A 12,475-nucleotide genomic window follows, 5' to 3' on the forward strand; every position below is an offset into this window, starting at 1 on the left:
CAACAGTCGAAAAAAGCTCAGCAAGACAATACTTTTTAAAGGGTTCTAGCCTAGATTCAATTATTGCACTATTTCGATAGTTTATAGATCTTCTTAGTATTTTCAAAGTGCACGGGCTGTGCAAGAAAAGTGAGCGTTTATCATAGACCCATGCACATGTATGACTGGCGATTTAACTAGCGAGATTCAAAGTAACGTAGAGGCAAATTTTTTTCACACACTTCACGTAGAGCATAAACCCTTGAATACTCCATGAAATTGGTTGCGAAACGTAAAAGGTTATCGTGATTTTTATCCAGATAAACCGCAGCTCCTGGCAACTTGCGCTTGTTTGACACGTCTGACAGACCTCTGGCTTCAGAGAGCTCCCGTACCAATATGGCGGCGACGCGTTTCGCCGAGGCAACGGGCTGAAGCAGTGGAGGCGGCGTTTACCTATATGATGTCTATGGACCTATTGTGTAAACCAGGGGCCGTATTCACAAAGCATTTTATCTTACCGCTAGGAGTGCTCCTAACTCGCGCTAAAACATTTTACGTAGGAGTTTTTTCTTAAAAGTTATTCACAAAGCCGCTGAGACCTACTCTTACTGAGGATAAATCACAAAGAGTGAACTAATGCCGCTTTTCCACTGCATGGTACCAGCTCGACACGACTCGACACGACTCGACTCAGCTCGCATTTTTTGCGTTTCCACCGCGGTACCATGGTATCTGGTACCTGAAGTGGCTGCTTTTTCTAGTACCTACTCGCTCTAGGTTCCAAGCGAGCTGAGCCGATGCTAAAAGGTGACGTCGGCAGACGGCCGGCGACTGATTGGCCAGAGAGTGTGACGAAGTCACGAGAGCGACATGGCAACCATGCTGGTAACATCCATAGCAGCGCCGCAGCCAACATGTTCCACTTCTCCAACTTCTTCAACATGCCAGCTAATAATAGTAATGCGATCGATGTCCTCCATTGTTGTTATGTGGGTTCTGTCCATGTGTGGGTTGCGTATGTGTTGTTTGCGTCGCGTACACAAATACGTCACGGCCCTTTCGCGCAGCCGACCCCGCCCACGTCCAGGAGGTACTATTTGCGGTGGAAAAGCACCCGTGCTGCTACCGTGTCGAGTCGTGTCGTGTCGAGTCGTGTCGAGTCGAGCTACATGTGCGGTGGAAAAGCGGCATAAGAGTGACGCGCCGTTGCTATGGATTACGTCAATTCTCGTGCACGAGTTTAGAAGCGGTCAGTTCGGTGATTGGTTGTTCAGACGAGCCCACTGAATCACCGAAAAACAAGGAAATAGCCTAGGCTAGAAATGAATTCCTATTAAGTAGTTATAGTGCAGTTAGCAGAATACACGCATGATGACAATTTTGTGCAGACCACGATAATGACGTTGTACCCTGCACGTTCAAGAGAGAGAGAAAGCAAACAATAAAAATACGTAAAATCTAAAAGAAAATAAATGTTACGAACTACCCAAGTGTTGACTGATTTGTGCCAAGGTGTTTACCTAAAATGTGTTTTCAAAGTGATCCCTAAATGCCTGTCCACTCGGTTCCACACGGCCAAATTCCTTGTAATGTTGATCGCCATCATCATCATCATCATCATCATCATCATCATCATCGTCTGGCTGTGGAATGTTCCTCCGCTTGCAGAGGTTGTGTAGAATGGCACATACAGTGATTACTGTGCTTGCCCTCTCTGGGGTGAGGCGTATTTCGCCGTGGAGGACATGAAACCGACGTTTCATCTGCCCAATTCCTCTCCACAACATTTCGTGTATGTTTGTGTGCTCGCAAAGAGCCAATACGATGTGTTTTACGCATAGGACTAAGCGTAATCTGCGTAATCACTTACATGTTACACTTTAACTGTGCTCCCGGTTGTGGATTGAGGTAGGGACGGGTGTCTAGAGCCACGTCTTGCATGGATAGTCACTGTCACCAAGCAAGTGACACCCAACTGGTACATCTCAAAAAGCTGCCTCAGACCGCTCTCCATTAAAATGCGCGAATCATGGGTAGCTGAAGATCCAGGCCACTTTGCAACAACATCCAGTAGGCTATGTTAAAATTTTGCATCAATTTGCATCAAAAACAACCTGCGTGTTGATGGAATGCACTTTCTTCCTATTGACGAACACGTCCTCGTCTTTTGATGGCGCAATTATTTTTTATTTTTTATAAGTTATATATATTTTTTTATAATTTTTATAACATTTTATTTCGGGACTAATCGGATTATTCCTGTTAGTCGGGGATGTTATTGCATCGCGCATTAACTCCACAATAAGTTGAATACCCTAACATTTCGTCTCGCAGGCATTTTAAGATTCTTTGTGAATAGGTCTTACTGAGTTAGGAGTCCTCTTGAGGACTTTTAAGCTCTCCTAGACTTAGGTGCTACTTTTAGTCTTAAAATACTTTGTGAATTGCTCTTAGTGAAAAAAGTTAGGAGTCCTAAATTTAAGAGTGACACGCCCATTATTTTTAGGAGTTACTCCTAAATTCGCCAGTTAGGACCTACTTTTAGCCCTAAGATCCTTTGTGAATACGGCCCCAGATGCCTCGGAACCAGCCTTCCGATTTGCACCTGTGACGTAATTTCCGGTCTCGGAGAACATATAGCGTTCCCGTTCGTCTTTGTGATTGTGTCATGAAATTGGCTACTCGTTGTTTATTGTTATCTACATTAGCCTCTTTAGCAAACCAGCTTGAAAACAAATGACACAACTTTACATTGGATTGCACGCACAGCAAGACCGTGCAATGCATTAATTGGTGACCGGATTAAGAAGCAGGGTAATCAAGTGTGTAAGAGCATTTTAAAATTGACATTTAAATGACCAACGTGGTACAAATACCAAGAAAACAAATCTATTTACGGGTACAGCCATTTTTGTTGAAAGCGTCACTGAAAGCTGGGAGATTCCCCCACTTGCAACTCGGAAGGCTGGTGTCCGAGGCATCTGGATCACACCATCAGGCCCTGTCCACACCTCTATAATATGTCCATGGTCCACATGGATACGATTTGTGTTAAAACGCAGAACTCTTCACCGTTTGGGCCGACCGTCCAGATGGACCCGGCGTTTGCGGAACCTGCAAATGCACTCTTTCGAAACCAGGTCCCAGGCATGGACCCCAGGGTGGAAAAAGAGAAAAACGCCCTCCACTGCGTTTTTGTGTTAGAATTCGTTAGAGCCCCAGATACGCAAACGATTACTTCATCGCCCCACCCCAGTGGGCAGTGTTAGATTTCCGTCTAATTTGTTTTCGTTTGATTTGATTTGCATTATTTTAGTTTTAAAAACTGCTGTTGCATTCTTCTGTTCCTGACTGTATGTTTTTTGTTGGAGAAACAGCGCCACATGTAGGCCTGGAATATGTACTACAGTGTTTCTGCAGCTAGATGCGTTTTTGCAATGAGTCCATCTTTAAGGAGAAATTCCTGCAACGATGCCAAAGAAAACGGGGGGGAAAAGATTGTTTTCATAGGTGTGGATGGCCTTAGTTGGTCGTAACATTTTTCCACACTGGTTTGAAATATGTGGGCAAGATATAATTCATAGTTCCTTTAAACCTCAGCCGCTCCAGTACCTGCAGGTCAAACTCTATCCATAACCCCCACATCCAGCCTTCCAACACCTCCAGTAGAACTCAGCCTGCAGCAGGTGAGTTGTGTTTCTTGTGTGTTAAAGCTGCAGTTGTGTAATTTATTTGATTATGGCCTAATCCAGACACATTTTTGCTATAATTATATAAATTACTTACAATCAGTTATGAACGTATGTAACTCACCCTGTACATCTCGAATGTCTTATCCATTTGTCTACAAATGGATTCTAGGGAATATATTTGACTATATATTGGTCTGCAACCAACTTCAACTTGTCTACAGGACACATTAAAACTAGAATAATTTATTCCAATCAAAGAGTGATTTAAACCTGGATTCTTGCTCTTAAACAGATTGCACCCAAAAAGAGAGAAACTTGCAGGCGAGGGATCGGATAAGTAACTGGCTAGGTTCGCGTTAGGTGGGAGCCGACCGAGCTCCCATAGAGAGAGGTCTGGCTCCCACGAAAGCAGCAAACTCAAATATATGTGCGGGTCTCTGAAAAGACAGCAGCATAATATTGTAATTACAAATAAGGGATTTTCCCTTGCAAATGCAGAGTAATATTGACTTTAAGTGGGATAATAGAACGCCGGTCATTATCGGGAAAATAAGCCCAGACAGGGCGAACCGGACACCGACGCAAAACGGAGGTGCTTCGACCTGAAGGGGCTTATTTTCGATAATGAGTTGCCAAACGAAAAAATAATTTCACATGGTGCCTTTTTACAATTTATTTTTTTACCATTCATAGTGTTGATCAGCAGAGAAATAGTTCGCAAAAGACGTTGACGTCGCTTAGCTACCGAAGACGCTGGCGTTGTTGTGAAGGGCCCAAGCAAGTGAACGGAGCGTTCCACGGCATTGAGAATAGCCCATGTTTACGTCCTATACCCCCCCCCCCCTCAACAACTTTAAGAGACCCCCAGAGATGGAAACATAACTCGAACCCTGCCTATAGATATTTCATCCTGGCCAACAACATGGGCAGGATCTAGACCAAGCTCTCCTAATCGGGTCTGCAATAGCAGTGTGTCAATGCCTAGGCCTATAGCCTCTGCGTTTGAATGATAATGAATGAATGGAACGTTGCATTTTTAATGTCTGCAAATATTGTAGACTAGAGAGTGCGCGCCAATCAATGGAACCTTATGCGGAATCAGATAAAGTCGGTTCTTTGCGGCGCAAAGTATGTTTCAGAAATCAGCCCATTAAGATAAATGTATAGTTGTCACACAAGCTATTTGGGATTTTTGTAATATGGAATTATTTCAGGGGGGAAAATGCCGTGAAAAAATGTAGGCCTATGCACAGTGCGTTCAGGATTAGGACTGATAGCCTATATGTCGGCCTGGGCCTAATCAATTGGGTTTTAATACCTTTAGCATTCATATTATTGCACTCTATTCTTTTCGTAGGCTACTCTGCGGTTGGCCTTGATGGGGAGATATTTTAACCCTTTTTAACCCCATTTTCCTGCGACATTCCTGCGTCTCCCCCTGCGTCATAGCCCGTTTCAGCACCGTTTCAGTGGACAGGTACAATCCTACGAACGTCGTGAGTGCAGCGAATTCGCGTTCATGTTAGATTCAGATTCAGATTCAGATTCAGACTTTATTGTCATCGTGCAAACTTGTACAACGAAATTGGGGTGGTGCTCACTACCCATAGTGCAAAATAAAGCAGTTAAGAGGAGTTTCGGGAAACGCTCCAAAGAAATGTACGTTGGTTCGCAAGATCCATCGTACGAATGATCGTACGAGCGAAGATCCATCGTTATCGGGAAACTGGGCCCTGCACGGGAGTTCAATGTTGTCTTTAGCTGTTACGTCTTTCTGACCAATCGCAGTTCAAGGCCCACCTGGGCTGTACCACTTCGGGAGGGGCCGCTCAGTTACTCCCCTCTAGGCAAAATCGACTTGGTTGCGACGTTTACAGTTTGTGAGTGTTGCGTCTGTGTGTTGAGTGAGTGAGAGGTTGCGGGCGCACAGCTCAGGCTGCCGGACGGCGATGCAAGGAACTTTTCTAAACGCAATATTGTTATCCTGCAGTAATCAGCCCGACAGCCCCGAAACGTTAACGGCCCATCGGGAATTCTCCCATCTCTCCCGATTACCGCTCCGCCACCGTGTGTGTGTGTGTGTGTGTGTGTGTAGGGGTTATTCGATAGAACTGGTAATGTGTATAGGCCATATACTGGTTTAAATAATAAATGTTATCTTGCTGAGCAAGAGTTTTGTTCAAAAGTTCAGTGATTGAAAACAAATAAAAGCCTGGGCTATTGAAGTTTTACGGTAGGCCTACTCCTGTCATGCACCTACCCGATGTCAAGTGGACCGGGTTGAATTGACAGCGGGTCTCTCTTCTTATATCTCTTCTTATAAGGCTAGCAGGATGAAATCAAGGGATATTTTGAATAGAAAAATATGTGTGATTAATCGCGAGTTAACTGACATTAATGCGATTAATCGCGATTAAATATTTTAATTGCTTGACAGCACTAATCTTAACCTTAAATTACACATCATACAATACATTATAATACATGAGTTCACAGCTATACGCGTATATAGCAAAGAAAACAAAATAAAACAGGCAGCTGACTAATTGAGTGTTTGGTCCCAAAGAGGTAAGCAGGAAGGGTAGGGTAAGGGGGGAATAGAAAGAGATAATATTTGGTGTTTACATTTTATTTGATATCAGGGTCGAAAGTTTTCCTTTCAGGGGTCCAAGGCTTCCTAAAAGGGAACCCCAGTCTCTCCTTAAGTCGTCCCCAGGCCACTTTCAAGGGCAACCAGCTTTATTCTAACTGTTCGAAAATTTGAGCAAAGTTTTGGACATTCACAAGTTTAGAACATACAACTGGTATTTGATTAATATTACTAATAGTATAATACACACACTGCTCTTTCAGACAGATTCAAATTTAATGTTTTTCTTGATTGTGTTGCAACAGTGCCCAGGGTTGCGGTCAGTTCCAATATCTGACTTCTTCCATTCGAATCAATTTGCACAGTAATGTTGTCCAGTTTTTTTTTTTTATAGTGCAAATTGGTACATACAGGATGTATTTAAGGTGCTTGTGAAATGAGATTTAGTTGAATATGAATGTATAATTCTTATTTTGCATTGTTCAGTTCACGTATGCCTATGGGGCAGAAGCTATCTCTAAGTCTGTTGGTGCAAGCTTTGAGAGACCTGTGCAGCAGAGGGCAGCAGGTGGAGCAGGTTTTGTCCAGGGTGGGAAAGGTCTTTCAGGATGTTGGCTGCCCTGCCCAGGCAGCGAGACCTGAAGGTGTCCTTCAGGGAGGGCTGTGTGCAACCAGTGATTTTCTGGGCGGTTTTGATGACCCTCTGAATGGCTCTCCTTTCCGCTGCAGAGCATACCATGTTGTCATACAGTACGCCAGCACTCTCGATGGAGCAACGGTAGAAGGATACAAGTGGACCTATTTGCTCTGTAGACAAACTGGTGAAGGAAGGTGGGCGGGAGGTGGGCTTGAGGCTGGTGTTGAGATACCAGTCTCTCAACACTTCATGATGACTGGTGTGAGAGCGACCGGGCGGTAGTCATTAGGGCACTGATGACAGGCTTTTTTGTAGTGGGATGATTGTGGCAGAGTTCAAGCACCTGGGATTATGGATTTGGACAGGGACAGGTTGAAGATCTTCGTGAAAACCTCGGAGAGCTGGTCTGCACATTCTTTCAGAACCCTTCCTGTCACGCCATCCAGGCCCCATGCAATTAGCAGACACATTATGCAAGTTTAATGTATCGACATTTGGTTTGTCTAGTCCAAATAGTCTCTAACTGAGGGAAATGCAAAAAGTGTTGAAACCCTCCCCAGTCTCCTCTACCAAATTTGAACAGTTAGTGCAACATTTTCAGCGGATTAATTAGCCAGTCAATTGCTGTAATCTAAAGCGTTATCGCCGCACTAGCTGGAGTTGGTCCCCAACGTTATCCATTATTTGGGTTGTACATAATGTAGAATAATGAAAGGTGATATTATATAATGTCACAACTCCGATCAAATTAATCAATGAATGCATTGGTTTGAAAACGGGTTTGAAGAATAAATCACTGCCGTCACAAAATAGTTAATTTAATTGGACTAGCAATTTCTGTCATGAATACATTTGGTAGGTACTCAATCGACCAGTCCGCAGCCCTAGTTGTTGGTGGTTCTCTGGCCTCCCACTGAAGGGCGCGCAGTCCATACCGCCGCTCTCCTTTCTACATAAGCGCCAGAGCTCATTATGCGGAGGGATCTGATCCGGACTACAGAGCTCATTGTGCGGAGGGATCTGATCGGACTACACCCATTGGCTTTCTTTGCTGCCCGTGGATGTTTGTTAGCGTCGCAGTGTGAGTTGAATTGGAAACACTGAATTCCTCTGTAGGCCAATTGATAACGCCTCTATCATCGAACCGTATTTTTAAGACACCGGCGGTTTTATATTTCACCAGTTTGTTAAATATGTCTTGGCAAGGCTACGTTGATAACCTGATGGCCGACGGCGACTGTCAGGACTCCGCCATTGTTGGGTACACAGACGCCAAGTATGTTTGGGCAGCACATGCCGGTAGACTATTTACCAATATAACGGTAAGAGACACTGGGGAGATGGTATCTGATTCTGCTGGGGAATTTCATTGTGATTTTTGTGTTCTGGGTGTCATCCCCCCCACACGTTAACTCTTTATGTCTGTGCACCGTGATACCACTAGTAGCTAGCTATCACTGTTCTGCATGCTAGTTAGCTGTGGCCCGATATCGTTACTCCCTAAACAAATCCGATCCTTTACCTCATGCTGGGTCAGTACACCGTATCGCACCGTTGGGACGAACCGTCAACATGTATTGGGTAGACTGTCAATAGCCTTCATGTGTCAGACTATTTAACTAATCGGCCGCATAGTGTTGTTGCTCTGGGAGCAGCGCTGTGATTAGCTGCTACCAGCTGGCTAGTGCGGTTAATGAACCACCTGAAGTGTGCACGTATGCGGTGCATTTATAAAGCACATGTTCCAAAATGAATGCCTGGAACTATTTAGCTGAGGTTTGAGACTGGGTCCAGAGACTGTCCTGCTTTGAATAACGTTGGGAGTTAGGATCCTTGCATATACATCAGACTGGCGTTTAATTTGGGGCATCGGTGGTTAAAAACGTGCTATCGCAATCGATGTTGTATAACAAAACCAACAAATATGACTGTTATGCCACATTTTTGTGTTTTTAATGTTTCATCGGTTGTCCAAAGCTTCCTATAGCGTTCGATTTGTTGCTAGTGTTCTATTGAAGAACCTCCTGGATTGAAATGCATTCACATGCTATAATGGTGTCATTGACGTAGAAGCAATGGTGCATAACTAGTAGTTTTTTACCTATGTAATTGCAAATTAAGATTCTTATTTAATGCACAGTACCAATTTCCTTTCAATGTTATTTTTTTTATTCTCAAAAACCCTCGGCAGGTTCAAGAAATTGACATCCTGGTTGGAAAAGACAGGGAGAGCTTCTTCACCAATGGCCTCACTCTGGGCGCCAAGAAGTGTTCCGTCATCAGAGACAGCCTGAACACCGACAGTGACTGGACAATGGACATCAGGACAAAGAGCACGGGTGGGGAGCCAACATTCAACATCACCGTAGGGAAGGCTGGAAGAGGTAAACCTTATTTATATTGATTATTTTGGTTGCAGAACTCGCACGCAAGCAGAGTTCGACTTGTTTGAAAACATCAAATGGACTTGAGGAAACACAAGTCCATTTGATAAAAAGGATTGGCAAAGTCAGCGTCAGGTCGCATCATATGATGAAGATGCGAGTTTCGGAAGTATATCAATTGTATACCATTAGTTTAGATAACAGAAGAAGGCGTCTTTGTCTTATCTTTGTTATTTAATTCATGATTATTTTCAGTGGCTTCTTTCCCTTTCACTCTGCTGTCCTCTGTCCCATTCAAGCATCTAAACTTTTCCTGGTTACTATAACATGCATGTGAACCCTAGCCTGATGGAAAAACCACACAATAGTTCCAACTCCATGAAGATTAACGCTTACATTCCTACTATAACACGGACTGCACCTTCCTTCATATTCAGATAAAATATATTGATCAGTTTATTTTGCCCCTATGCATCTTTCATTAATCAAGCATCCTCAAAGTTAAAAATGTTTTCCTCTTTTTAAACTTCCTTTAGTTTTAGGAGATAAACGTTAACATTATTGAATCAGTAAAGGACTTCCTTCTAATAGTCATTTCTTCTCTTGACTGCATTTTCTGTACCACTCACTTCTCTAAACTTTCCCTTTTTTTCTTATCTTTTCTCTTTCAGTCTTGGTACTTGTTATGGGCAAAGAAGGTGTCCATGGAGGCGTATTGAATAAGAAGGCATACACGATGGCAAAATACTTGAGAGATTCAGGATTTTAATGTTGCCAGCTCACTAATAGATCAAATTTGAGGGATAAAAAAAGAGAAAATTAAAGTATTGCTGTTAAGAATTCTCTGCAAGCAGTCAAATGTCTTGGCAACTTTTTTAATAGCAATGAAGAGTGGTGGCAAGATCCTGTGTCACCATTTATTTTTTCCCACCACCCTTCATAAAGAAGGGGGGGAGGGGGGGTGCTCTTCAATTCTGTTCATTTCTCTCTTTTGTTTCTTTTTTTTCCCAACGTGTGCTCCAGTGTTGGTTGTAGTGATGGGGAAGGATGGGGTCCATGGCGGAAAGCTCAACAAGAAGGCATTTGAGATGGTTCAGTACCTGAGGAATTCTGGATATTAAGCAACTCCTCCCATCTATCATCCTCATAGCATCCACCCGCTGTGTTGACAATACTTCTGGAATTAGAAAAGCCAATAATCATATTTTACCATGGTTCACTTCTACATCCCCTTCATCCTACCTTAAAAACAATAGACATTACAAATTGTTTTACACTACCACAATGGCATGTTTATCAAAATTGTTTCAATGTATATTTACAAAAGGTGTAATAAAAAAAAATCTTGACTGAATTTGGACTCCTTGTATTAGAGACCATTAGCAATTGGCAGATGGTCAAATGGGATAGTTAAAATGTAATCTCAGTGGGGGTAGTTATTTGCTTATGCTCTATGTCTCACCAGAGTATCACCAGGTTCTCCAATATTTTTTGGGTGTAAAGTTGCATGCTTACCCCTCTAATGAACATGGTACTCGGACACGGCCCTCTCCAGCATAGGAGACTAGATGACAGGCATCTTATCTGGCTCTTATTTCAATGCTCAAAGACTTAGAAATGTTGGGAGAAAAAAAAGTCTAGTTCTTTCAGCCCTCCAAGCACTCAATTCAGCTTTTTCTCCCATTACATTATTTTGCTGTTAGTGGATGTGGTCCTAAGAGTGATAGTAATGGGGATGTCTGATTGTAAAACGTGAGTTCAACATGAGTGAGGCTGATGTCATCAACAAGACAGCCCGTCCTAGTCCCTAGACATTCCATCTTTGACCAGCTCAGACCTTTGTTGTGTGTCCATGGTTTTGAATTACAGTATTTATTCACCTTTTTCTATTTAACCCCCATTACCACCATTCCATTGATGCCGTTTGACCAATTGTCAGTTGAATATGATTGTAAGACATGAAATATCCTCAGCCCATGGATGATTGTAGGGTGTATTTGTTGGACTTTAAATCATTGTGATCGAACTTCAGATTAATTGAATTCTCTAACTCTAGAGCAGTTTTACAAATTGTACATGTGTAGTTAATTTCCTGCTAACTTGTCATTAAACATGAAAATGCAGCCTAATTTTACAACGGTATGAATGCATTTCGACTTGTCGACCCAAGCTTTGGGGAGGGGTTTTTGAGCCCCTCCCCAAAGCTTGGGTCGACAAGTAGCTTGGGTCGAAATGCATTCATACCGTTGTAAAACAAACCTTAAATTACTTGCCGTGTTTAGTCATCAAGTGTATCTGTCATGGCACGGTACAAGTATACTGAAAATAAGATGCTGTGTACACTAAATTTATGAAAAGTCATGTTGGTTGGAATAACATTTGTAAGTTGTCTTGTGAAATCTTTCTGAGAATAACCATGTGTTCTGTGCCATAAAATAGATCTGATCTGTTGCTACTGTGAGCTCTAGTTTTTAATGGCGGCCCCATTGAGATGACCCCTTCTGATGGCAATTTCCTCTCATGGGATATTGTGGCATCAGTAATACCCAGTTTTGTGACATATGTACAGAATCAAAAATAAAATAAAAATGCATTAAAATCTGTTTCGCTTCAATAATTGAAATTCACTATGATACAAATTGGTGATTTTTCAAAAGTGTTAAATGTCATTCATGAAATATCCTTGCTTTACAGACGGATACAATAAAAATGATTCAATAAGAATGTGTCTCTTTGGACTCAGCGCAATGTATTTTCTGCATGCATTTCTCAACCAACTAATATACGTCCAAGAGCAGTGTTCTTCAACCTTAACACAATGAACCCTTGGTGAACTGAGATACGTAGGAGGGTATTACTGGAGCAAAACAACAGATTACCTGTGATAGGGGAATTTGTAGCATAGTAAATAAAATAAAAAAGTGCATTACCCGTTGATAGCGAAAACAGAAACTCCCATTGGACTCCCTTGTACCAGAGCCTGTCTACAGAGAGCCGCACTCTATAGAGCTCGTAAGACCCGCATGGGACCTCTGGGCGAGGACAATTAGAATTGGAGTCAATGGAAAGAAATTTATTATTTTCTGACCCCAGTCATTAAATGCCTTGGATTACACAAAAGTTTTATGTGGGTCCAAAATAATGATTGTTCACATAGAGTTTGACCGTTTATTGTGCAATTGTTCAGTTA

At 42.5% G+C, this 12,475-nt stretch overlaps 1 protein-coding gene across 2 annotated transcripts; it reads left to right on the plus strand.

Moving 5' to 3' along the window:
• Positions 1-7,883: 7,883 nt before the first annotated feature.
• LOC132463618 (profilin-2-like) lies at positions 7,884-11,888 on the plus strand. 2 transcript variants are annotated; one of them, XM_060059900.1, is made up of 3 exons: positions 7,884-8,223; positions 9,093-9,285; positions 9,957-10,097. In XM_060059900.1, exons 1-3 carry the CDS (start codon positions 8,095-8,097, stop codon positions 10,052-10,054), a joined length of 420 nt encoding a protein of 139 aa, XP_059915883.1. In that variant the 5' UTR covers positions 7,884-8,094; the 3' UTR covers positions 10,055-10,097. The 2 variants fall into 2 exon arrangements, with proteins under 2 accessions (XP_059915883.1, XP_059915882.1); XM_060059899.1 differs by lacking the exon at positions 9,957-10,097 and adding an exon at positions 10,309-11,888 and having other exon boundaries at positions 7,888-8,223.
• Positions 11,889-12,475: the final 587 nt, after the last annotated feature.

The sequence above is a fragment of the Gadus macrocephalus genome, chromosome 8, assembly GCF_031168955.1.
Source record: "Gadus macrocephalus chromosome 8, ASM3116895v1".
NCBI classification, from domain to species: Eukaryota; Metazoa; Chordata; class Actinopteri; order Gadiformes; family Gadidae; genus Gadus; species Gadus macrocephalus.

What these genes read in the sequence shown, in the direction of transcription:
- LOC132463618 (XM_060059900.1), top strand. Translation starts at nt 8,095, where the DNA reads ATGTCTTGGCAAGGCTACGTTGATAACCTGATGGCCGACGGCGACTGT. An exon ending in GACTATTTACCAATATAACG is followed by an intron (nt 8,224 to 9,092) that starts GTAAGAGACACT and finishes AACCCTCGGCAG; the next exon opens with GTTCAAGAAATTGACATCCT. An exon ending in CGTAGGGAAGGCTGGAAGAG is followed by an intron (nt 9,286 to 9,956) that starts GTAAACCTTATT and finishes TTTCTCTTTCAG; the next exon opens with TCTTGGTACTTGTTATGGGC.